At 41.0% G+C, this 27,807-nt stretch overlaps 2 protein-coding genes across 2 annotated transcripts; one reads left to right on the top strand and one right to left on the bottom strand.

Moving 5' to 3' along the window:
• Nucleotides 1-3,591: 3,591 nt before the first annotated feature.
• LOC116218578 (cytochrome P450 2B4-like) lies at nt 3,592-8,369 on the bottom strand. The gene is made up of 9 exons (XM_031560552.2): nt 8,090-8,369; nt 7,158-7,320; nt 6,787-6,939; nt 5,792-5,952; nt 5,388-5,561; nt 5,088-5,226; nt 4,775-4,962; nt 4,279-4,420; nt 3,592-3,989 (listed from the first exon to the last, which is right to left on the bottom strand). Exons 1-9 carry the CDS (start codon nt 8,348-8,350, stop codon nt 3,799-3,801), a joined length of 1,572 nt encoding a protein of 523 aa, XP_031416412.1. The 5' UTR covers nt 8,351-8,369; the 3' UTR covers nt 3,592-3,798.
• Nucleotides 8,370-16,443: 8,074 nt separating this feature from the next.
• Nucleotides 16,444-27,807, top strand: LOC105908655 (cytochrome P450 2F2-like). The gene is made up of 9 exons (XM_031561643.2): nt 16,444-16,707; nt 17,520-17,682; nt 17,807-17,959; nt 18,611-18,771; nt 19,002-19,175; nt 19,308-19,446; nt 19,593-19,780; nt 20,123-20,264; nt 27,617-27,807. The coding sequence occupies exons 1-9, from the start codon at nt 16,450-16,452 to the stop codon at nt 27,805-27,807; spliced, it is 1,569 nt and encodes a 522-aa protein (XP_031417503.1). The 5' UTR covers nt 16,444-16,449.

The raw sequence follows: 27,807 nt of genomic DNA, 5'->3' as shown, positions 1-27,807 counted from the left end.
TGAGAGCAAAATATTTAAAAGGAGGATTTAAAAAGTCGTTAGAAAACTAGTATGTTAGCTAACGTTAACGCCAGATTAGCTCATGTAACGGTTGTTATGGCAATACAAAAAACCACCAGCATTTTTTTTTGTAGCTACTTGAAAAAAAAAACTCCTGGTCATCGCTTTATGCCCGACGCCTAGGTCTGAACACGGCCAAAAGCACAACATATTTCAGACCCAGATTAAGAAATCAACAAATGCTGTTCCATGGGTAAATAAAGTATGGTATTGCCTAGTGCTAGTTGTAGGTAAATAGCTTGCTTATCTAACTGTAACCATAATGTTTGCAGAAGGATCTTTGTGACTTAATGCTATTATAGCCAGAGAATGTCTCATAAGGGTGCTTTGGCCACTAAAGGGAAAACTTGGGCAACTCTCACTTACTTTCCTCTTCCTCGAAAAAAAACCTCCTTATGTCCATCTCGTCTGTGGGACAGTCTAACAGTCTATGTCTGAAAAACCAGCGAGACGCTTCGATCAAGGAGTATGGGAGTTGAATCTGCGTGCGTAATGTGTAGGAAACCAGGAAAACGCGGAGTGGATTTCTATTGCTATGGGTATTCCCCCTACTGATAAAATGGAACGGATTTGATTGTGAAGCAATGGAAAGAAAGAACGCTGGACTAGTAGACCAGTCATGCACTAATATTTTGATGGCAAATGTGAGGGGGTCCAAACGACTTTTTTTTTAAAGTGATGACCCCCCCCAAGTTATATTGTGGCGACGCCCATGCATCTATCAAACAAACTCATGCACACACAAATAAACACACCCACACGCATATACGCACACACGCATGCACAAACATACACGCACACGCGCACACACAAACACGCACGCACAAACGCACACGCACACACGCACACACTCACCCACACGTATTTAGCTCCGGCACGGCATGGCGCCTGGGCATTATGCTGTTGAATCTGTTGTTTGTGTTGCTATGGTTTCACTTGTTGAATACATCAATAAACACAAGTATCTCTCTGTCTACAGCACTGGATGAAGCAGACCTATCCCAGTGGAAGGATAAGGGGGGTGGCTTAGGTACTGATGGAGCTGCTGTGATGATGGGAAGGGCTTGGGGGGGTCACAACACTCCTTTGGGCCGAAGCTCCCTACCTGATAACCATCCAGTGTCTGGAGTTGGCTGCCACCTGATAAACATCCAGTTGTCAGGTAGTGTTCTTGATTGAGTCATGCTTTGATTGTTGTAGTCCGAGTCTCAAGCTGCAAGAGGATGGGCTTACCCTACCAGAGGTACTGTATGCCTGTGAAACAGCCATGCTAATGTTGTAGCGAATTAACAACTGCGAATTAACAACTTAAAGTCATTTTTCAATCAGAGTCAGAAGTCCAGAGTGCGATAAACTGAAGTTTTATTCCATCCTTGCAGACATTTCATCCAAAACGAGAGTGGTGGTCCATGGAGCAGCTCTAACTAAAACACCCAATGCATTGACTTTTTATACTCAAAATGTGTCACTTTCTGCAAGTCACGATCTTCAACCTCCATCTATACTGACCCAATCAGAATATTCCCTTATATCTCCTCATATTTTATCTACGCTTTTGGCCACTCAGAGTATTCTCGCTCACCTGTTGCGGGGGAACTTTTGCTTTGAGGGAGATAGACCCTCCTGCCAATTTGCTTGGTATCACTTTTTTGGAGGCCTGGTCTGACCTTGACTGCCATCATTTTGTGTGTGTGCTTATGTGCGAGTGTGTGTGTGTGTGTGTGTGTGTGTGTGTGGGTGGGTGTGAGTGAGTGACCCCCCTCCTGACTGCTTGTTACTTTCCACTGGCCTGCACCTGCACCCTGGCCTTCATGATGCTTGACCTTACATGATACCCATCCCTGCACACAGGCCCAATAACAATTGTAGCTGCAATTCTGCTCTATGACCACCACGGCACTAGCCTGGATACCAGACCGAACTTAGCCCCGCCCACAACATTTGAAGTCGGGAAGTTCGGTCTGGCATTACTCCATTGGGGAGAAATTATTTTCGGATAGAAATTGCCAGACCAATCAAATTGTCAAGGCGGGCTTTATACGATGATGGACAGATCATCAACAGTAACGTAATCAAGTACGTCACCAACACACGAGTTGAATTCGTTTTCAACAAACATGGCTGCCGCTGGAGAGCTGAAATGTATAGATTCGAGTCCATTTAGACATTGACAGTGCATTCATTTTGAAAGAGGAACAGAGAAACGCGATGAAGGCATTTGTCAATCGAAAAGATGTTTTTGCCTTCCTTCCTACGGGATCCGGTAAAAGTTTAATTTATCAGCTGGCCCTGGTCACATACTACGTTGTTCTGATTGGTTGTAGGTAACCAATTGAGCGAAGAGGCATTTTTTCTCCTGGTTCGGTTGAAACACGCCCCATAATCACAGCCCAATGGAGCGATATCAGACTCATATTCTGACTAGAATTATGAATATGACATCGTCAGGCTACCACGGCACTGTTTTACAATCATAATTTTCAACACTAACCCTGCCAGAGGTTATTTGCTAACCCTGCCAGAGGTACTGTATGCTAACCCTGCCCGAGGTGCTGTATGCTAACCCTGCCAGAGGTTCTGTATGCTAACCCTGCCAGAGGTACTGTGTGCCTGTGAAACAGAACTGCTAACCCTGCCAGAGGTTCTGTATGCTAACCCTGCCAGAGGTTCTGTATGCTAACCCTGCCAGAGGTGCTGTATGCTAACCCTGCCAGAGGTTCTGTATGCTAACCCTGCCAGAGGTACTGTGTGCCTGTGAAACAGAACTGCTAACCCTGCCAGAGGTTCTGTATGCTAACCCTGCCAGAGGTGCTGTATGCTAACCCTGCCAGAGGTGCTGTATGCTAACCCTGCCAGAGGTGCTGTATGCTATGCTAACCCTGCCAGAGGTTCTGTATGCTAACCCTGCCAGAGGTACTGTGTGCTAATCCTGCCAGAGGTGCTGTATGCTAACCCTGCCAGAGGTACTGTGTGCTAATCCTGCCAGAGGTGCTGTATGCTAACCCTGCTATAGGTACTGTATGCCTGTGTAACAGCACTGCTAACCCTGCCAGAGGTGCTGTGTTCTAACCCTGCCAGAGGTGCTGTATGCTAACCCTGCCAGAGGTACTGTATGCTATCTCTGCTATAGGTACTGTATGCTAACCCTGCTATAGGTACTGTATGCCTGTGAAACAGCACTGCTAACCCTGCCAGAGGTGCTGTATGCTAACCCTGCCAGAGGTGCTGTAACAGCAGTGTTTAGGCTGACATCCTGAAGTGGGTCATAATAAAATAATCACTGACACAGCATAAATCTACAACCTTTAATGATACAACATTCCTACGCATAGAAAATACTAGTCATTAAACCCTCTACCTTTCATAATAATACACTTCACAGTAATACACAGTACACTTCCAATACAATACAAAATATATACTGTATATTAACGAAAAATGGAAAAAAGGGCAATGTCTTTACATGTTAATGAGACATTCTGAGGATGTCCTTAATCTCTGGACAACCGGACATTGTGCTGGTTTTGGCCCCTGTCCCAATGCACGTGGATGAAGTAAATCATGTGGCACTTCTTATCTATACTCGGTCAAGTTGAACGCATATTGTCCTGTTACAGTTAATGTATGCGGCACCTCTAAATTCAAATTAAGTACAGTCTGTTCACTTACATATATATTACTGACACGCAGACCTAAGGCAACACAGTCAATAATTGCCCTTAAAAAAGAAAACAGCCTTTATTTCATGCCCCCTCTCAGGTGGACAGTGACCTGGAAAGGTTTGGCTGCTTGTGTGGCGCCAAAGACCATGCCGTAATCAGGAACACCCATTTCCTCTGGCCAGACCAATCGGAAGCGGCGCAGCAACGTGACCAGGATGAGAAAGAGTTCCATGCGAGCAAGCCCTTCCCCGAGACACATACGAGAACCTGTGTGAAAAACCAGAAGACATACTGCTGTAAACACCATAGGATTCACAACTACTTCACATACTAAACCAACCCAATGACATACTGCAGTAAACACCATAGGATTCACAACTACTTCACATACTAAACCAACCCAATGACATACTGCAGTAAACACCATAGGATTCACAACTACTTCACATACTAAACCAACCCAATGATCAACACTGGCAATCAAAACACTGCTTCATAGGTGTACAACACCGTTTGTAATAATGTCAGAAATAATTAAATACAGTATGTGTGCTACCTGTAGAGAAGGGCATGAAGGCGTCAGGCTTGACAAACTCTCCCCTCTCGTTCAGGAAGTTATCGGGGTTGAAGTCATGCGGGGACTTCCACTGGCCTTCCTCATGAAGTGCTGAGGACAGATAAGGAATGATCATCGTGCCCTAGAGAGAGGGAGAGGGAGAGAGATAGAGACGAAGAGAGAGAGAGAGAGAGAAGTTAAGAGAGAAAGGAAGTTAGGGCCTTGTTTACTCCCATGGTTGTTTAGAAGGCAAGATCAAGTAATCCAACTGCATCAGCTGCAAGGGCAATACTCTTTCTACATTCAACAGACAGTTCAGCTGCTATCGCTAATCAAGAAGCTAATGATAAGCTAGGTATTACTGTACTCTGTGCTGTTACTAGGTGTAACTGTTGTGTACTGGTCTGTACCGGTCTGTACTGTGGTGTACTGGTCTGTACTGTGGTGTACCGGTCTGTACTGATCTGTACTGGGGTGTACTGGTTTATACTCTTACCTTGGGAATGCTGTAACCCTGTGCGTGTGTGTCTGCGGTGGTGGTATGGAACACACTCAAAGGAAAAATATCTGCCACTCTCTGGGCCTCGTGGATCACAGCCTGGATGTAGGGCATGTCCTGCCGGTCCTCAAACAACACCTGCTCACGAGACCCCAGCACTTCCTCTATCTCCTGGTAGCAGCGTTCTGAGTGCACACACACACACACACACACACACACACACACACACACACACACATTCAGCATACCCACAACACATGTCTTTACAAAATAACCCTATATTTGATTAAAGGGGAGTTTGACCTCGTACCCTGTATGCGAGGATGGGTCATGAGGTAGAGTGTTGCTGTCCTCAGGGTGTTAGAGGTTCTGTCTGTCCCAGCAAGCAGGAGGTCAAACAAGATGGCCACCAGCTGACTGTCTTCAAAGGAGGTACCTTTATCTGCCCTCTAAACACACACACACACACACACACACACACACACACACACACACACACACACACACACACACGCACACATCAATACACACACACACAGCTTTTACTAGGACGTTCAGCATGGCATATTCATATTCTCATTTGCTAACTAATTCTGTCCCACACACTCACTTTCTCCATCTCGTCCAGATAGCAGTCGATGAGGTCTCTAGGCTGGCCTGAAACCCATGAGTCTTTATGCTCACTAACCACTTTGAATATGTGGCTGTGGATGCGTCTGGTTACGTAAAAAGCCCGATTAAACGGCAGAGGGAATCGTCTCATGAATGGAGCAATTTCATAGATCTGTATCAAGAGGGAAGAAGAGGCGACATGTCAAAACTGTAAATAAATTTAAATTTGAAATGAAAGAAACTTTTAAATTCATCAATTATAAAGATATGATTCTGTAGTGGTATTAACTTTTTTTGATTTTTAAAAATGTTAAAGCAAACAATGAAGACATTTCTGCTATTTACAAAACAAATATCAATATAATAATATTATCAATATATACATATACGTATGAAAAATACCATTGCCCAAGGGTCAAGGACTAATTTAGTCCATTCCGCAATCATGACAATGAGTTCCTTGAAGTAAGGATCATCGTAGTCGAATCGAGAGCCAAAAATAACGGAACAGATGATGTCAGAGGCAGCATAGTGGAAGAGATACTGGGGGTCCATGGACTTCCCTAAAGAGAGGGAGAGAGAAGGAATGAGAAAGAAAGAGAGGGATAATATGTTTTTGATACACTCATTCAAACACACACACAAACACACACAGACAGAGCAAGAAAGAGAGAGGGAAAGGGGGAGAGAGAGAGAGAGATTTTGTTTAGGGGATCAAAAAGTGTTCACGACAGTTTCCTTTAAAATTATGTCTGGTATAGTTTTGTGATGTCGAAGCTCAAATCATGCGGGAGGTTTCTCATGTAGTATTAAAGGTTTGTCATGTAATTTTGATGCAAATAAACACAGAGTTGTTTACGTTCAGGTGTGTCAACTCATATAAAACATATTAAACAATAGTTTTGAAATCTATATAATTTTTCTTAAAGCTAGAAGGAAATCAACAAATCATTCAGCATTAACTGCTTATTATTTCATAGTCAAAAGATTATAGTTAAGTTTACAGCTGCTCATAGTTAAGAGTGTGTGTCAAAGCATACACCAGCCAAACATTTACCTACAGGTAAACATTTTGATGCAAATAAACAAAACTTTGTTTACATTCAGGTGTGTCAATTACAACCGTTTTATCTCCTTGAGAGCTGTTAAACAATGTTTTTGAAATCTGTATATTTTTTGCGAAACTAGCAGGAGTAAACAATTCATTCAGCATTTTTCTGTTTATTATTTTATGATCAAAACTAAGTTAACAACTTCTCATAGATAAGAGGGATTATCAATACAAACATACACCAGAGAAACATGCAACATGTATCTACAGGAAAACATTTAGCATTATACTGCCTCCTATTGGACAAAATCTGCATAGCACCCCATCCAAGAGTAAGCTGTGGTACCTGCATGTTTCTCCAGCTCGGCGCAGATGTGTCGGGTCTCTTCCAGAATCTTGTCCTCCATGGTGCGCTTCCCCATCCCAAAGTAACGCAGTGTGGTCAGGGCAAAGCGCCGGTGCTCTTGCCACTTTGGACCGTAATCTGCCAGAACCAAACCTGAAACACAGCATGTGTTAAATCATGATGCTCAAACACCAAACTATTTAAAATGCACAAATGTAAATCTGGAACACAGAAAAACAATAAATATGTGTGCATACAGCAGTCACAACCAAACATAAAACTAATGGAAGACACACAAAAACACTATGTGAGTGTGTATTTGTGTGTGTCTGTGTCTGTGTCTGTGTGTGTGTGTGTCTGTGTCGCTTTACCTTTGCATTGTGTGAGATGAGACATCAACATGTGATCTGGTCGTCCAGCAAACTCAGTGGCTCTAGTGACCAGTGCTTCTTTGATGACCTGCTGACTGGCCAACACCACCACAGGACGAGGACCAAAGTACAGACTGTAGATAGGACCATAGCGCTCTGCTAACTACACACACACACACACACACAGAGCACACACACACACACACACACACACACACACACACACACACACATAGGATTCAGCTGGATGTGGAGTTTGGTGCTATAATATTATATATGAGCCACGGCAAATGAGAAGCAGAGGTATATTGAAAACACACCACTGTTACTGTTGTGTTAATATACAACTTGCCTGGAGTATTCTACTGGTGGTATGTTTTAAATATAGGATACAAATTGGTATATTACAGTATGTAGTACAGTATACTACTCTGCAGTAATACAGATAATTACAGATAATTTCTACTAAATACGCTTAAAGAGACAAGTTTTTTTATAATTTGCCACCTTTTGAAGCAGCTTTTATAGGCGACTAGTACTGGTATCATCTTGAAATTAAATGTCATGGTATATGGTCATAGTGAAGACAAATAAACACACCTGTCACTCAAACTAGCTCGGACCACCCAGTGAAACTGTATGCAATGAAATTGCTTTCCCAGCAAGCCCTTGCCACCTGTGCGACTAAAACCACAGGTTAGCATGCTAGCAAGCCTTTTAGCAGTGGCAGCTGTACTGTGTGTGCTTGGAAGGGTTTTTGCCATTTTGAATTGTGCTTGATAATTTCTTTATCTGAAACTCTGTTGTGGGTTTTGTGTGTGTGTGTGTGTGTGTGTGTGTGTGTGTGTGTGTGTGTGTGTGTGTGTGTGTGTGTGGGCGCGCGCGCGAGCGTGCGTGCGTGCGTGCGTGTGTGTGTGTGTGTGTGCTGCTACCTTCTTGAAACTCTGTAGTGGGTCCTGTGGGCTGAGCTCCAGTAAATTACCCAGCAGAGGAAGTGCTGTGGGTCCAGGAGGAAAGTTCTTCGGTCTTCTCACCCTGAAGAAGAAGAGGAGGAGGAGGAAGACTCCAGAACACAACAGGAGCAGAGAGCTCAGCATTGTGACTGAGCGTGTGTGTGTTGTCAGTCTGACTGTCACTCCACTTGCTGTATTTAACAGCTCCTGTGTAATAAAGTCACACACCGTTCCTCCCATGAGGAGAGAGAGAGGGGAGGGGAGGTGCAAAATAAATATCAATGACTCAGCAAGTCTTCATACCCTGGTGTAATTGTAACTATAGCAACTGTTATCTATGGCAACTTTATATCATATTGTAAAGAACTTCTGTTGTTTGTAACATAGCCATATACTAGCCCAGCCAATCAACACGTTGCCTCAGGGGCATGGTAGAGAGGAGTACTTATTATAATTTACTTTATGTCCAAATTGATTGATTATATCATATATGTGTCATATATGATTGATGTGAACAGGGTTATTTGATTGAAGTATAGATAGATAGATAGATAGATAGATGGATACTTTATTAATCCCGAGGGAAATTTAGGTCATCCAGTAGCTTATACACATATACACTTATACACCTCACCGACATACATACATAAATCACATATACATACACATAGGGAGAACATATTCACACAGAGTGTTTCCAGATACAGGAAAGGGTCTGCCCCTATTGTACAGAGTGCAATGATTTTGACAGTGTCGGTGTCCAGGAGGAAAGTGATCTTGTGCTGCTGGTATGGATAGTGCAAAAAAATGGAATGTTCTTGTGCTTGTGAGGATGGGTAGTGCAAAATAGTGATCTTGTGCTTGTGTGTGTGTGTTTGGAAAGTGCAAAGAGCAAAGTGATAGTGCAGAATATGTAAGTGGTAAAGTCTGTGCATGGGGCTGAGATGAGATGAGCAGGGGAGGGCAGACTGAGATAGACTCATGCAGAGAAGTCCATCTCCCTCCCCCTCCCCTTCTGCGTGGCATTAAAAAGCTGAATGGCCCTGGGGACAAAGGACTTCCTCAGCCTGTCCGATGAGCATGACAGTGACAGGAGTCTGCAACTGAATGTGCCCCTCTGTCTGTTGAGAGTACTGTGTAGTGGGTGGTGGTATGACTCCCCTTGTTGATTTCTGAAATATGAACACTGTAATTTTGACTAGAGCATAACTCAACTGTAAGATTCAATATCAAGCAGCTGCTGTGACCACCAAAGGTTGGCCAGCATAATATCCAAAATGGTAATCTTATCATGGTAACAAAGGAAAGGTCCCCACACTGGTATTGCTCAGACACCTGGGGCCAGGAGTGAATGACTGCAATCTATCATAGTATAGGAATGGGGGTAGGCCATTGAGAACCATCTCAGTCATCAGGTCAGATAAGCCTGATTATCATACAGAACAACAAAAAGTTGCCAGACCTGTTTGCATTACAAGCTCATTTACATTCCTAGGAGGTGTCTTAGAACAGTATATATGGCTAGAACTGGAGATGCTTGTGGTTCAGACCTACACCACTGAATCCGGAGTATGTGCCACATTCTTTCGTTACTGCACTGTACTGGAATAAAGATTGCTGCATCAAAAACAAAGAAACTGTCTTCATTTCTTACACAACAAGGACCCTGAGTAGGCTGCTGACCATCTTGGACAATGACCACCACCCACTACATACCTTAACTGCGTCAATTACCGGCACACGTCAATTATGTTCACAGGGAGTGGGGTGTATACAGATACAGGATAGATCTGGCCCTATATTACAGTGTGCATTGATTGTGACAGTGTTGATGTCCACGAGGAAAGTAGTGCAAAGAGTGCAGAGAGATAGTGTTCATGTGCTTGTGTGGATAGTGCAAAGATAGAGTACTTGTGCTTGTGTGTGTGAGGATAGTGCTAGTACTCTTAACGGACAGAGGAGCATATTCAGTGGCAGACTCCTGTCACTGACCGTGGTTACATGGATTCGAATAACTGCCTTAGTCGGACTGAAATCGCATTATCCGTTTCATGTAAGCACCTTAGTCGGATCGTAGTCGGACCGCACATAGTCGGACTAACACCCCTGGATAACTCGATCCGATCCAGTTGATAGTTCGACTATTGCGGCATGTAACGGTGAATTGGATAAGGAACTGGACTTTGCGTCTTTGCGCATGCTCCCTCTCTCCCTGCCAGGTCGTGACCCGGAAGACGAAAGAGGGATAAGTTGTCTCAACTGTTCATACTAATGACACGGTTTTTTATGAATATCCTGCAGACTGTCTCACAAGCTTATTCTTGTTGATTATGAACAAACATAACAGAAGAGGTCCGAAGATATGAGCACCTTTACAACCCCTCCTTAAACACGTATAAGGACGTTCCACATTTTATTTGCTTAAAACAACAGCAGTACTGTCAATCAGCTGTCACTCGGCTATTACCTGACCAAGGTTCCATGGCAATGTTCCGAAAGCCCATTTTTCCGACAGCCCGCTGTTCCGAAATTGTGAGTACAGCAACGTGAACCACTATTGCCCACATGCACATCCAATGAATCACACAATCATAAACATATAAATGCCTTTATTTCACAAGCATTAACTTGAATTCAGAATATTATTATACACACATGCATTTGCATCGCGATGATACAAAAATATTTGTATGATTGCCAACGCATGCATGCTTTGTCAGTGCTTGACAAGATCTGCGTAATGTCCTGCGACAATCTGCCGGTGATTTCCTTCGCATGAGTGGTAGCCTACCCCATATTCAAAACCAGAGTAGGCTAAGTTAACAAATATTGCCTAGGAAAAGTTATATGCGTTATATGCGTTATATGCGAGGCACGCGTGAGTTTTAGTTGTGTTCAGTTATCTGGCGCTGAAAAAAAACACGACTAAGTACTGTTAAATCAGAAAGCAAATCAGCTGTCACTCGGCTATTACCTGACCAATACCTATCAAACTCGGTGATACTATTCACAACTAATATGTCCTTCATTCTATCAAATATGATGAAATTTGGTATTGTGCCCGCGAGGCACGCGTGACTTTAGTTGTGTTCAGTTATCTGGCGCTGAAAAAAAACACGAATTAGTACTGTCAAATCAGAAAGCAAATCAGCTGTCACTCGGCTATTACCTGACCAATACCTATCAAACTCGGTGATACTATTCACAACTAATATGTCCTTCATTCTATCAAATATGATGAAATTTGGGTATTGTGCCCGCGAGGCACGCGTGACTTTAGTTGTGTTCAGTTATCTGGCGCTGAAAAAAAACCACGAATTAGTACTGTCAAATCAGAAAGCAAATCAGCTGTCACTCGGCTATTACCTGACCAATACCATGCTCATGTCATGCTCATCGGACAGGCTGAGGAAGTCCTTTGTCCCCAGGGCCATACAGCTTTATAACGCCACACTGAAGGGGAGGGGGAGGGAGATGGACTTCTCCGCATGAGTCTTCCTCAGTCTCCCCTCCTCTTCTCATCTCATTATATTCCATCCCACTGTCCATCTTTTTACTGGCTATACTAGCCCCTTGCACAGACTTTACTATGTATATCACTTTGCACTATCCTCACACACACAAGCACAAGTACTCTATCTTTGCACTATCCACACAAGCACATGAACACTATCTCTCTGCACTCTTTGCACTACTTCCTCGTGGACATCAACACTGTCACAATCAATGCACACTGTAATATAGGGCCAGATCTATCCTGTATCTGTATACACCCCACTCCCTGTGAACATGTTCTCCCTATGTGTATTGTTTTTTACTGTGATTTATATATGTATGTTTGTGAGTTAAGTGTATAAGCTACTGGATGACCTAAATTTCCCTCGGGATTAATAAAGTATCCATCTATCTATCTATCTATCTCTATCCCCCTTAATGAAGATTGAAGATTAAATAAATTCAAACAGCTTCTGGGACCACTGTATCTACATGAATAGGGTGAACAAATGTCAAGTAAAAATACTACAAAATAATATTTTCCTCCATGCCCTTCAGCATTATAGGGGAGGGAAAAATCAGTGCATAGTTTTCTAAAATCAATACACAAAGAGAAAAAAAATAGTCTTAGAAATCGTATTTATGGTGCTGTGACCAAAATGTCTCTCATCCACCTTGCTTCAAGTCTCAATATTCTGCTCTCCATTTCACACGGTTAACCTCCTATTCTGCCCCTGACATAAATTCAAACTTCTCATTTGTGTTTTTCGAGTTTATGTTATTCTCTCTTCCTGTTGTAAACATGTTAAACTCTGTTAAACATTTAGTACATCTGATCCAGTCTTCACTAACAGTTCAACATGCAGATACAGAAATCAGTTTTCTGCCAGATGATTTGGGATGGAATTGGTCCTCCAAGTTCCCTTTGTGCTGCTCAGGAGCACAACACTTGTTGCCATATAGTTCCATCACAGGTTTTTGAAGAACTTCAAATGTGTACTTCAGGTTTGTTGGATAGCTCAAGTCCAGTGAGTACATGAAGCCAGACAAATGGCGAATACATTTGCATTGTTATCAAGATCATGGAGCACTTCCACACCTTCAATGATTATTCCAACACCTGCCAGGCCATCTGCAGACTCTGCCCCTTCCATTTTAATATTTTTTGGTGCGTTCAATTGTGTGTGTGTGTGTTATGTACCAATGTGAATTTCTTTCCCTGACCTCTGGATTTTTCTGAAAAGTTAGTACTTTTTTTTTTTTGGGGTTAATGGTCAGGGCTCAAGTTTGCCAGAACGTGTGTAGGAGATTCAGGTTCTGTTGTAGTCCCTCTGCTATTGAGGACAGCAAAACCAAGTCGTCTGCAAAGAGAAGAAATTTAATTTCGGAGTCATTGAGTGAGAGGCCAGGTGCAAGATTCTGTTTTCTTTGTTCCAACTTTAATTTAGCACTTCCCGTTAGTGTACATTGAATTTATCGTATATACCACTTTCAAGTATTTTTTTTTCCCCCCCAAATATCTTTATTGATTTTAAACACATTGTTAACTTTTAGACAGTTGAGGTACAAGCATGTACCAACATGTACATACCACACATAATACATATTAATGATAAAAAGACAAAGACAAACGATTTAACAAAAAATAAGAAAATAAAAGAAGAAAAAATTAAATAATAATACACACATAAGCTTCTCGCAAGATTCCACTAGTTTTCACACACCTTCTCCATTAAGTGACATCCCGTCAACTCCACCATGCTCAAGGAAAGAAAAGAATGGATTCCATATTTCCTCAAATTTCCCGTATTTACCTCTAACAATATAAGTAATTTTTTCCATAGACATGTTTATAGCCATTTCTTTCACCCAACTACCTATCCTAGGTGCTTTAATGTTTTTCCAGTGTAGGGCAATTAAACGTTTTGCTTGTAACAAACTCATGTCTATGAAAGAATAATCTCTACTTCTTAGTGAAATGTGATGAGGATACATGTGTAAGAGGAATGATTTGGCAGATAATGGGAAACTAACATTTAAAATTGTATTTATCTTATCGTTAACCTCTTTCCAGAATTTCATTATTTGTTCACATTCCCAAATACAGTGGTACAAAGTGCCTTTAAATTTGTTACATTTTCACACAAGTGTCAGGGATGTTTTCGTTGTATTTGTGTAATGTAGCTGGAGTGACATAAGTACGCATTAACCATTTATATTGTTGTAATTTCAGTCTTACATTTACTGTTTGGGTTTGGGCCTCCTTACATGCCTCTATCCAATCATTCACATTTATATCCTCATTTAAGTCCTTACTCCAAGCTTCTAGCTTATGATTTGAGGATTCTTGTGATCCTGAAATTATAATGTCATAAAGTGATGAAATTAAACCTCTGTTATAGCAATCTTTTATCATTTCCCTCTCTAAAATAGATAGAGGGGGTTTCATTAAAGAGTTCTGTTGGGAGGTAGAGATGAAATGTCTTATTTGTAAGTATTTAAAGAAGTGTTTTCCAGGAATTTCAAAAGAATGAGCTATTTCTTCAAAGGACATGAGCTGTTTGGACGAGTATAAATCTAAAACTATCTTTATCCCTTTGTTTGCTCAAACCTTAAACCCTGCATCAAGCCACCCTGGTTTAGAACTTGCATTGCCCCAAAAAAGTTATTAGGAATTTGTAAGTACTTCTTGACTTCATACCAAAACATTTATCATATTCAGTACTATTGGGTTAAAGGTGTTTTTCCTAAGGTTTTCGAGTTCAGATGAATAAAGGTATAGGCTTAAGGACAGGTCAGAGGAGATTGTAGAAGATTCCATGTCAACCCAAGATGGGGTACTTTGAGAAGAAAAATAGAACATAATGGTTCTAAGTTGAGTAGCCCAATAGTACCACTGTAAATTAGGACACTGAAGTCCTCCTCTATCGTATGGCAAATATAGAAGTGAAAGGCGGAGTCTAGGACGTCTGTTATTCCAAATGAAATTAGTGAACAACTTACTAACTGTTAGGAAAAAGTGTTTTGGAGGTGGCAGGGGAATATTCTGAAATAGATGTAGAAGTTTAGGCAAAACATTCATTTTCAAAATATTTATGCGTCCAATCAGGGATATGGGTAAAGATGACCATCTTTCAATAGAGTTAGAAATACCCTCAAAGAGGGGGACATAGTTTGCAGAAACAATATTCTTGAGTTTTGAAACTATTTTTATGCCCAAATATGTAAAGCTATCAGTTGGATGAAACATTGTAGTACCATAGTTGGGCTGTTGTCCATCCCTCTCATTTAGCAACATTAGCATGCTTTTTGAATTATTGATCTTGTACCCAGATATCTTCCCAAATCTACTAATGGTCTCTAACAGGGCAGGAAAAGAGTTACTAAGATGTTTTAGAAAAAGAAGGACATCGTCTGCAAACAAGGCAATTTTATGTTCTATTTGACCAACAGTAATACCAGTTATGCCCATATGTTCTCTAACTGCTAATGCAAAGGGTTCTATGGAGATTGCAAAGAGGAGGGGAGAGAGAGGTGAACCCTGCTGACATCCCCTGGAGATGTTGAAAGACTTGGACACCATATTATTTGTCAGAACCTCAGCTACTAAATTATTACAAAGAATCTTAACCCACTTGCAGAATCGTTCCCCAAACCCAAACCTTGTCAGGAGGTCAAATAGATAGGGCCACTCCACTCTATCAAAGGCCTTCTCTGCATCTAGTGACAGGATGGCAGTGTCCGGTTGGTCCTCTTGGTTATGAAGGATGTTGAGAAGCCTTCTCACATTATGGAATCCCTGGCTGCGCTGGATGAATCCATTTTGGTCCTCTCCTATTAGATTAGGCAAAAGAGTTTCTAATCTCCTTGCAATAACTCTCCATCTACGCCACATGATTTTTTTGTTCTTGAGGGATTTAAATTTTGTATCAAATTCTAGCAATGTTATAGTGATATCTAATTGATTTAGTCGTTTTCTCAACTGAGAATTTAAGGCTTTTTGTTCAGAATTTAGGTTTACATTTTTGTATATTTTAAAAAAGGTTCTGTCCATTTACTACCATCAACAAATGGGATGACTTTTTCTTTTTTCTTTTTTTTCTATCAAAGTTATTCCAGTGAACCCAGAATGTGTTGTGTATACACAGTTGTTTAACAAAGTGGATTTGACACCTTTCTCATCTCTTACTGTGTGTGTGTGTATGTGTGTGTGTGTGTGTGTGTGTGTGTGTGTGTTTGTGTGTGTTTTAACAGCTGTGGGATTGTATGAGATACAATGGTAGAGGGGTATATTTCAACACACACAATGATGTTCTAACCTCGTCAACTTATTTAACAAGAGTTTGCTTGCTTTGGCTGACTCCACAATGGGGGGCTATCAGATAAAACTCACACCTCGGCCATGCCCCCACACCTTATCTCTCCTCAAACTGTCTCTGTAAAACGTCAGATGGTGACATAGGGGGGATAGAGTGCCTGTGTTGAGTTATGCTCTAGTCAAAATGACAGTGTTCATATTTCAAAAATGACAAGGGGAGTCATACTTCAATCAAATAACCCTGTACACATCAATCATATATGACTCGTGTATGATATAATCAATCAATTTGGACATAAAGTAAATTATAATAAGTACTCCTCTCTACCAAGCCCCTGAGGCAACCTGTTGATTGGCTGGGCTAGTGTATGGCTCTGTTACAAACAACAGAAGTTTTTTTACAATATGATATAAAGTTGCTATAGAAAAACAGTTGCTATAGTTACAATTACACCTGTACCAGGGTATGAAGACTTGATTGAGTCATTGATATTTATTTTGCACCTCCCCTCCCCTCTCTCTCCTCATGGGAGGAAGGGTGTGTGACTTTATTACACAGCAGCTGTTAAATACAGCAAATGGAGTGACAGACAGACTGACCACACACAAACACTCAGTCACAATGCTGAGCTCTCTGCTCCTGTTGTGTTCTGGAGTCTTCCTCCTCTTCCTCCTCTTCAGGGTGAGAAGACCGAAGAACTTTCCTCCTGGACCCACAGCACTTCCTTTGCTGGGTAATTTACTGGAGCTCAACCCACAGGACCCACTACAGAGTTTCAAGAAGGTAGCAGCACACACACACACACACTCTCACAAACACACACACACACACACACACACACACACACACACACACACACACACACAGAAAACCCACGACAGAGTTTCAGGTAAAGACATTATCAAGCACAATTCAAGATGGCAAAAACCCTTCCAAACACAAACAGTACAGCTGCCACTGCTAAAAGGCTTGCTAGCATGCTAACCTGTGGTTTTAGTGCCACAGGTGGCAAGGGCTTGCTGGGAAAGCAATTTCATTTCATACATTTTCACTGGGTGGTCCGAGCTAGTTTGAGTGACAGGTGTGTTTATTTGTCTTTACTATGACCATATACCATGACATTTAATTTCAAGATGATACCAGTACTAGTCGCCTATAAAAGCTGCTTCAAAAGGTGGCAAATTATGAAAAAGTTGTGAAAAATTGGCAAAAAGTGTCTCTTTAAGCGTATTTAGTAGAAATTATCTGTAAATCTATGTATTACTGCAGAGTAGTATACTGTACTACATACTGTAATATACCAATTTGTATCCTATATTTAAAACATACCACCAGTAGAATACTCCAGGCAAGTTGTATATTAAAAACATACCTCTGATACCATCAACAACAGTAACAGTGGTATGTTTTCAATATACCTCTGCTTCTCATGTGCCGTGGCTCATATATAATATTATAGCACCAAACTCCAAATCCAGCTGAATCCTATGTGTGTGTGTGTGTGTGTGTGTGTGTATGTGTATGCCTCTGTGTGTGTGTGTGTGTGTGTGTGTGTGTGTGTGTGTGTGTGTGTGTGTGTGTGTGTGTGTGTGTAGTTAGCAGAGCGCTATGGTCCTATCTACAGTCTGTACATTGGTCCTCGTCCTGTGGTGGTGTTGGCAAGTCAGCAGGTCATCAAAGAAGCACTGGTCACCAGAGCCACTGAGTTTTCTGGACGACCAGATCACATGTTGATTTCTCATATCACGCAATGCAAAGGTAAAGCGACACAGACACAGACACAGACACAGACACAGACACAATCTGTGTTCCAGATTTACATTTGTGCATTTTAAATAGTTAGGTGGGTGTGCATCATGATTAAACACATGCTGTGTTTCAGGTGTGATTCTGGCAGATTACGGTCCAAAGTGGCAAGAGCACCGGCGCTTTGCCCTGACCACACTGCGTAACTTTGGGATGGGGAAGCGCACCATGGAGGAGAAGATTCTGGAAGAGACCCGACACATCTGCGCCGAGCTGGAGAAACATGCAGGTACCACAGCTTACTCTTGGATGGGGTGCTATGCAGACTTTGTCCGTTAGGGTGCAGTATAATGCAAAATGTTTTCCTGTAGATAAATGTTTTGCTGCTGTATGCTTTGACACACACTCCTATCTATGAGCAGCTGTAAACTTAAGGATAATATTTTGACTATGAAATAAGTTTTTTGCTAGTTTTCTAAAAAATTATTTCAAAAACATTGTTTAAACAAGTTTAATAGCTCTTGAGGAGACCCATAGTTTGAGTTGACACATCTGAACGTAAACAATGCTTTGTTTGTTTGCATCAAAATGACATGACAAACCTTTAATATTACATGACAAACCTTTAATATTAGGGCTTCCTGCATTATTTGAGCTTGAACAACACAGCACAAAACCAGACATGATTTTAAAAGACACTTTTTCATCCCTGAAACAAAATCTCTCTCTCTCTCTCACTCTTTCTCACTATTTCTCTCTCTCTCTCTCTCTCTCTCTCTCTCTCTCTCTCCCTTTCCCCCGTTTCTCTTGCTCTGCCTGTGTGTGTGTATGTGTGAGTGTATCAATTCAAAACATATTATCTGTGCGTGTGTGTGTGTGTCTATCAAAAACATATTATCCCTCTCTTTCTTTCTCATTCCTTCTCTCTCCCTCTCTTTAGGGAAGTCCATGGACCCCCAGTATCTCTTCCACTATGCTGCCTCTGACATCATCTGTTCTGTTATTTTTGGCTCTCGATTTGACTACGATGATCCTTACTTCAAGGACCTCATTGTCATGATTGTGGAATTGACTAAATTAATCCTTGACCCTTGGGCAATGGTATCTTTCATACTTATATGTATATATTGATAATATTATTATATTGATATTTGTTCTGTAAATAGCAGGAATGTGTTCATTGTTTGCTTTAACATTTAAAAAAATCTAAATCGGTTAATGCCACTACAGAATCATATCTTGATAATTGATGAATTTAAAAGTTTCTTTCATTTCAAATTCAAATTAATTTACAGTTTTGACATGTCACCTCTTCTTCCCTCTTGATACAGATCTATGAAATTGCTCCATTCATGAGGCGATTCCCTCTGCCGTTCAATCGGGCTTTTGACGTAACCAGACGCATCAAAAGTCACATATTCAAAGTGGTTAGTGAGCACAAAGACTCATGGGTTTCAGGCCAGCCTAGAGACCTCATCGACTGCTATCTGGACAAGATGGAGAAAGTGAGTGTGTGGGACAGAATTAGTTAGCAAATGAGAATATGAATATGCCATGCTGAACGTCCTAGTAAAAGCTGTGTGTGTGTGTGTGTGTATTAATGGGTGTGTGTGTGTGTGTGTGTGTGTGCGCTTTAGAGGGCAGATAAAGGTACCTCCTTTGAAGACAGTCAGCTGGTGGCCATCTTGTTTGACCTCCTGATTGCAGGGACAGACACCACCTCTAACACGCTGAGGACAGCAACACTCTACCTCATGACCCATCCTAGCATACAGGGTACGAGGTCAAACTCCCCTTTAATCAAATACAGGGTTGTTTTGTAAAAGACATGTGTTGTGGGTATGCTGAATGTGTGTGTGAGTGTATGTGTGTGTGTGTGTGTGTGTGTGTGTGTGTGTGTGTGTGTGTGTGTGTGTACTCAGAACGCTGCTACCAGGAGATAGAGGAAGTGCTGGGGTCTCGTGAGCAGGTGTTGTTTGAGGACCGGCAGGCCATGCCCTACGTCCAGGCCATGATCCATGAGGCCCAGAGAGTGGCAGATACTCTTCCTTTGAGTGTGTTCCACACCACCATCGCAGACACACACATCCAGGGTTACAGCATTCCCAAGGTAACAGTATAAACCAGTACACCCCAGTACAGACCGGTATAGACCAGTACACCCCAGTACAGACCAGTACACAACAGTTACACCTAGTAACAGCACAAATAACACTAATACCTAGCTTATCATTAGCTTCTTGATTAGCGATAGCAACTGAGCTGAACTGCCTGTTGAATGTAGAAAGAGTATTGCCCTTGCATCTGATGCAGTTGGATTACTTGATCTTGCCTTCTAAACCACCATGGGAGTAAACAAGGCCCTAACCTCTTTTCCCTCTTAACTATCTCTCTCTCTCTTTTTCTCTCTCTCTCTTCCTCTCTCTATCTCTCTCCCTCTCTCTCTCTCTAGGGCACGGTGATCATTCCTTATCTGTCCTCAGCGCTACGTGAGGAAGGCCAGTGGAAGTCCCCGCATGACTTCAACCCAGATAACTTCCTGAACGAGAGGGGAGAGTTTGTCAAGCCTGACGCCTTCATGCCCTTCTCTCTAGGTAGCACACATATTTATTTATTTCTGACATTATTACAAACGCTGTTGTACTCCTATGAAGCAGTGTTTCTTTGCCAGTGTTGATCATTGGGTTGGTTTAGTACAGGGGTACTCCATTAGAAACCCAAAAGGTCCACTCGCCAAATTTCTATTCAGTCCAGGGTCCGGAACAGTGGCGGTCAAAATCCAAAAACATAACTCCAACAAAAACTATGCACAAAAGGTGATGTGGTCTGGCCTTATTTTTGTGCTTTAAACTTGGGCATAAAAGGTGTGAAGGCCAGGCGGAGGCACTGATGTAAGTGTTTATTAGTGAGTGGGCTCCTGTATTTGTTTTTCACCATATTCATGGTTGAAAAGACAGACTCACAACAGTAAGTTGAGGTATCAGTGTTGGGAAGGATACTTTCATTTTTTTTTTTTAATTTATATTTTATTAGTGTTCAGAATCTCACATACACATATTTCAATTTTTCAGATTCTATGTATAAAGAGAAGTAAAAGAAAAACAAACAAACACATATGCAAATAAAGAAACAAAAACAATACCATAAAAACATACAAAACTAAAAATAAAGCAGGGAGAAATCATTTTCCATAGAGTAAAGAAATACAGTCAGGCCATTTATCTGTGACATAGTTGCACCACTTTTGCCAGTGCTTAAGAAATGTTTCCATTCTTTGGTTAACATGAGCTGTAATCTGCTCCATTCTGTAGATTTCTGTTACAATGTCTCTCCATGATGTAATTGTAGGACACTCTGGTAATAACCATTTTCTGGTAATAGTCTTTTTACTGGCCACCAGCATTGCATTTATCAAGTGTCTGTCCCCTTTCAGCCAACTTTGAGGTATATTTCCAAGGTACAGAATCTTAAAGTCCAAAGGAATGTCCTCACGAAAGATGTCCTGTAAAGCATTGTGTACCGCCTTCCAAAAGTTTTTAATAATGGGACAGTCCCAGAAGATGTGGTAATGGTTTGCACTTTGGTGTCCACACTTTCTCCAGCAAACCGGAATGTTATCGCTATAATGAGATGTCTGAGATGGTGTAATGAAATATCTTATACAATTTTTCCAGTTAAACTCTCGCCAGCTCATTGAACTAGTGCATTTCCATTGATACCCCCATATTAATGTCCATTCTTCCTCAGAAATATCTATCCCAGATTCCTTTTCCCATTTTGCTTTAATGTATGCTGTTGAATGAGTTTTAAGATCTAGAAAGCGTTTATATATGGCTGATATCACCCCTTTACTGCAATTTGACTTATATGCTCTTTTAAACAGTTCTATGAGACTGGAGTTTGCCTCTGTTACCTTTTTAACATTTTCGTTGACAAAATGCCGCAACTGTAAGTATCTAAAGAAGTCCTGTTTCTCTAACAGATACTTTTCTTGAATAATTTCAAAACTAAACAATATGTTTCCATTCATAATATTGCATGAAGCTGTTATTCCATTATCTCTCCATTTTTTGAATCTGGTGTCCATTTTATTTGGTGTGAAGTCTGAGTCATATCCACACCATTTAAGGGACAGTAGATCTCCTTCTAGTTTATATTCTCTAATGATATTTTTCCACACCTTAAGGGTCAATTTGACCCATGGATTATCAGAACTGTTTATGTAGTGTTGCAGTTTAGAGTCAGCTATGATTGCTTGTATTGGAATGGGAAATATTTTTTCTTCAATGTCTTTCCACTGTGCATTATATGAAGGATTGCACCAGCATATTATAGCTCTTGTCTGGGCGGCATAGTAGTATTCCTTGAGGGATGGCAGACCCCATCCTCCCTTCTCCTTTATTAACTGCAGTGTTTTGAGACGAACCCTTGGTCTCTTGCCTTGCCACAAGTATCTAGACAACATTTTGTCCCATTCATTAAGCTGGCCCTGAGTAACTTCTATTGGTAGGGTTTGAAATAGATATAACAATCTGGGTAATATGTTCATTTTAATAGATTGTATTCTTGAGCTGAAACTAAAGAAAGGTACGAGGTTCCATCTTGTGATATCTTCTTTGATTTTTTTGTGTATAGGTGAGTAGTTATATTCTGATAGTTTTGACAGATCTTTTGGAATAGTTATGCCTAGGTACTTAAATGATTTTGCTTGCCATGACCATGGGTATTTGCTCTCCATTTCTGATGTTGGATTATAGTTATACGCTAGCACTTGGGTTTTACCCACATTAACCTTATATCCTGATAATTGCCCATATTTCTCAAGGGCCAGCATCAGCTGGGGCAAAGAGTGTGTTGGCTGGCTAAGATAAACTAGTACATCATCTGCGTAGCATGCTAGCTTATGCTCTCTTTCCGCAAGTTGAATGCCTCTTATTTCTCTGTTTTGTCTTATATATTGGGCTAGTGGTTCAAGGAAAAGTGCAAATAATATTGGTGACCATGCACAGCCCTGTCTTGTACCTCTTTCCAGGGTAAACCTATTTGATAAATAACCATTGACCTTGACCCTTGCCGTAGGGTTATTGTATAATGATTGTATGGTTTTAATAATCCTGGCATGGAAACCAAATCTATGAAGAGTTCTGTAAAGAAAATCCCAATTGACGGAATCAAAAGCCTTCTCAGCATCTATACTAATTACTATTGCTTCCATTTTGTTCTTTGCTATATGATTCATAATATGTAACGTCCTTCGTATATTGTCTTGTGTTTGACGTTGGTGTATGAAACCTGTCTGATCGTTGTGGATCAATTTAGTCATAAACTTTTCAAGTCTTCTGGCCATAATAGAAGTGAACATCTTATAATCTATATTTAAAACAGATATTGGTCTGTATGACGCACACTCCGTCTTATCCTTGCCTTCCTTTGGAATGGCAGAGATAATGGCCTCCTTCCAACTAGGAGGTGTTTGTGCCTTTTCCAGGACCCAGTTTAGTGTAGGAAGTATGATAGGAATCAAGTCATTTTTAAACTCCTTGTACCACTCAGCTGTATAACCATCGGAACCTGGAGCCGTACCTGCTTTAAGTCTGCTAATTGCCGCTTGCAGTTCATTTTCTGTTATCACAGCGATTAGCTCTTGGTTTTGCTCTTCATTAAGAGTGGGTAATTTCAGAGTGTTCAAGAAAGTATCAATCTGGGCTATGCCTCCTCCTGGGACTCTTGTATACAATGTTTTGTAAAATGCCTCAAATGCTCCATGAATCTCACTTAGTTTGTTTTTGATCTCCTTTGTTCTAGGGTGTCGTATTTTATGAACTGTATTTTCAGCTAGTTTTTTCTTCAGTTTCCATGCCAGTATTTTCATTGATTTTGGGCCACTTTCATAATGTCTCTGTTTCAGATACATGAGGTTTCTTTTAATGTCTTGTGTGGTTAAACTTCTAATTTCATTTCTGATTTTCTCAATTTCCTGAAATGTATTTCCATCTGAACTGGTCTTATGTTTTGATTCTAAATTCTTCAATTTTTGTTGTAGCTCCTCTAGAGCCTTTTTTCTTTGTCTTTTCTTATGTGAGGCTATTGCTATAATTTTTCCTCTTAAAACAGCTTTCATAGTATCCCACAGTATAAGAGGTGAGACCTCATCATTATCATTAAATTCTAGGAAGACACTCATTTCTTTTCTAATATCTTGTTTGAAACAAGGATCATTGAGTAGGCCAGAGTTTAGTTTCCATAAAGTATTTCGGGGTGGTAGGTCAAGGTCAACAGTTAGATAAATAGGTGCATGGTCACTCAAATCAATCGTCCCAATATCACATGTATGTATTTTATCTCTATCCCTCCCAAATGTTATAAAATAATCTATTCTTGTGTAAATAGAATGAGGAGCGGAGTAGTGGGTGTAATCTCTTCTTTGTGGGAATAGTTCTCTCCATATATCAATAAGTCCCACATCCTTGAAAAGTGTGTTGACTTTTCTATATAGAGATTTAGTTTCATATGTTTTCCCACTTGAAGAATCAAGTTGTGGTTGTAGATGGATATTAAGATCCCCCCCACATATTAGTAGGCCTTCTGTTTTTGTTATTATGATATCAATTATCTTTTGAAAAAATCCCATATCACTTCCCGGAGGTGCATAGATATTGAGTAAGGTTATTATATTTCCATCTATATTTCCCTTAACTAAAACATACCTACCCTCCTTATCTTTGATTTCAGATATTTTTTCAAAATTGACCTGTTTAGAAATAAGAATGGCTACGCCTCTCCTATGTCCTAGCTTATATGATGAGAAAAATAAGTTAGTAAAGCCCATTCTCTTCAGTTTTTCGTGCTCCTTATCATTTAAGTGGGTTTCTTGTAAATATACCACATGTGCCCTCTCTTTCTTCATTTTAGTTAGAATTTTAGAGCGTTTGATTGGATTTAACAGCCCGTTAACATTGTAAGAAATTATTTTAACCTTGTCACTAGCCATAGATTAAGTCTATGCATCTTTATGCTTAAACACCTTTCAAATGATTTACTCCCTAAAAAAACAACAATCAAGAACATTTTCACACAATAAAACAAAAAACACAATAACATAGATTCCAAGGCTGAGGTCCTGAAATGACCCTTAACTAAGCTAGAAGGAACGTCTAGCTTGGGAGGAAAGCCTCTCCTTTTCATAGGTTGAGGGCCTCCGCTGAAATTTCCCAAAAGGGAGAAAAAAAAATCTTTGTCCATCAGTGCAAAGGCTAACTTAAGGTCTGATCCCTCCATTATACTTTATATTTTTACATTTGTCAGGGAAGGGAATATACTTGTGTTTAGATAGTGAATTTTTTTTTTTTTTTTTTAAATTGGTACAGTTACCACCGTTTCACAACATCTTCCGTCCATTCACGGGTCCTCCGGCTCTCGTTATGTGTCCACCCGTCGTCCTCGGGCTTCCACTCTCTCCCATGCAGTGCGAGACAGCTGCGCGGCTAAATCCTCCTTCGGTTCAGCCCTGAACACGTTGATGGGAAGTCCTCTGCTCTTCATATCTGTCGTCGCTTCCTCTGCTGATTGGTAGAGCTGTGTCCCATTCTGGTAGTGCACTCGCAGTTTGGCTGGGAATGGAGTCTGGAAGCGAATACCGTTGTGTTTCAAAACTCGTTTTGCCTCGGAGTATTCCTTGCGCTTCTGTAGAACTGCTGGGGGATAATCCTGGTCAAAAAATATCTGCCTCTTATTGTTCATAAGCACTTTTTTCTTCCCCCATGCTTTCCGTAGGATTTCTTCCTTAGTCTTGTATCTCAGGAATCGAATCACTATTGACCGTGGCTTGTCTTCCCCAGTAGGTTTAGGAACAAGTGCCCTGTGTGCTCTCTCGATATCAATTGCCGTTGCTTCGGGTATTTCCAGTTTATCACGCAGGAGCTTTTCCACAAACTCCACCATTGATGTCCCCTCTGCGTCTTCTGGTACATTGAACATTCTGATATTTTTCCGTCTGGATCTACCTTCTAGGTCTAGCAGTTTATTCTCGAGCTGGGTCACTTCTTTTATCAGTTTTGTTACAACTTGTTCCATATTTTGGGTGCGGTCTTCTACATCACCAACGCGATTCTCCACTTCCTCAACTTTTTGGTCCACTTTAGTGAGTTCAGATTTGATGTCGCTCATTTGTTTATTCATATCTTGACGAAAATCCCGAATCTCCTCTAATACTTTAGCCAGGCTAGCTGCTGTGCCTTGATTTGAGCTAGCATCTCCATGAGGTGAGCTAGAATTTACTCGGCCAACTAACTCGGTTTGCTGTTCAGTACCTTTTTTTCCTGTTGTTTCCCTTGTTCTTGATTTCGGCCCCGACATTTTGACCGTGTATAAGTAGAAAATAATATTATTTGAGTATTTTTGGGGCGAAATATATTGATTTTTGGAGGAGCTGTGTTCTTAAGCAGCCATTCGCTGTGCTGACGTCACGGAACCCCGGGAAGGATACTTTCAAAATAAAAAAAAATAAACTTTCTTCAAGATGCTTCTTCAGGTTGGAGGTGGAATCTTTGGACGCTGAAAGGAGGTTGGTTGCTGGCAAGCAAAAGGTTGCCAGCAACCAACCTCCTTGCTGGCAAGCAAAAAGTGCAAAAGGTTGCACTGCACAGTTATATTACGTTCTTCCTTCTCTTTCTTTAACGTGAAATGCTGTTTGAATTTCAAGGATAGAAAAGCATTCCTGCCCTGGCTCTGTTGTGCCGGCTCTGGCACCTGCTCCTCTTCCGACTCCATTAGCAGCTACTGATCACGCAAATAGCTAATTTTCATTTGTTTTCATGTTGGAGCTTCTGGGAAATGCATTAAGTTTCCTTAATTTATTTAGAGAGTGCATCTACTCGTGAAACAGGCAAGTACCGTCATGTAATCCATTGATTTCAACAATGTAACTGTATTCTGAATACCATATATTTAAATTGTAACTGTAACGGAATACTGTTACTCATAATTTGTATTCTAAATACGTAACGCCGGTACATGTATTCCGTTACTCCCCAACACTGTGAGGTATGCACGCTCTTGTTTTGTGCCTGATCTAACTATTACACTGCATGTTGCTTGGTATGATGATTGCAGTTGGTTTATTTTTCTGGCCCTTGCCTCAGAGTTCTGGGGGTAATTTTGTTCAAAGTGTGCATACTTTGTTTCATAGTGACGTTTCACGTTACCATTTTTGACAAGGGCAACAGATGCAGATTTGCTGATTAAACACATCGGGTTTGTGCTCCCCAAAGGCAGCACAAATGCATACTTGTCAGTCCACTCTGTCTTAAATTTGCGATTTTTGGAATCAACTTTTCATTTTTTGTCGGGTTTAGAGCACGCCATGATTTTCGTTTGCTGAGAAACAGATACCGTTCACAAATCGATCTGCCCGCATTGTTGCACAAACTACCTGCTTGACCCACAGAGCTCGCGGCCAACATTGAGTGAGTGAGTTGTCATAGTGATGTTGTTATTACAGCTCCTGATTGGACCTCTGGATTGGACACGGAAGATAGAAACCACAGCGAGTAGGAAAAAAATATATAGTGCGAAATCACGCACCAATGAAAACTCGCTTGGATCATGATTAAATTAGAATGTTGATTTTGGCTTCGGTCCAAATTTGATTGCGTCTGGGTCCGGATCCGGACCGGAGTCCGCCTATTGAGTACCCCTGGTTTAGTATGTGAAGTAGTTGTGAATCCTATGGTGTTTACTGCAGTATGCCATTGGGTTGGTTTAGTATGTGAAGTAGTTGTGAATCCTATGGTGTTTACTGCAGTATATCATTGGGTTGGTTTAGTATGTGAAGTAGTTGTGAATCCTATGGTGTGTACATCAGTATATCATTGGGTTGGTTTAGTATGTGAAGTAGTTGGGAGTTGTATGGTGTTTACTGCAGTATGTCTTCTGGTTTTTCACACAGGTTCTCGTATGTGTCTCGGGGAGGGGCTTGCTCGCATGGAACTCTTTCTCATTCTGGTCACGTTGCTGCGCCGCTTCCGATTGGTCTGGCCAGAGGAAATGGGTGTTCCTGACTATGGCATGGTCTTTGGAGGCACACAAACACCCAAACCTTTCCAGGTCACTGTCCACCTGACAGGGGGCATGAAATAA

This window comes from Clupea harengus, chromosome 23 (genome assembly GCF_900700415.2).
Source record: "Clupea harengus chromosome 23, Ch_v2.0.2, whole genome shotgun sequence".
Classification (NCBI taxonomy): domain Eukaryota; kingdom Metazoa; phylum Chordata; class Actinopteri; order Clupeiformes; family Clupeidae; genus Clupea; species Clupea harengus.
Note: the sequence above shows the minus strand (reverse complement) of the source record. Positions and strands in the feature narration are given on the sequence as shown.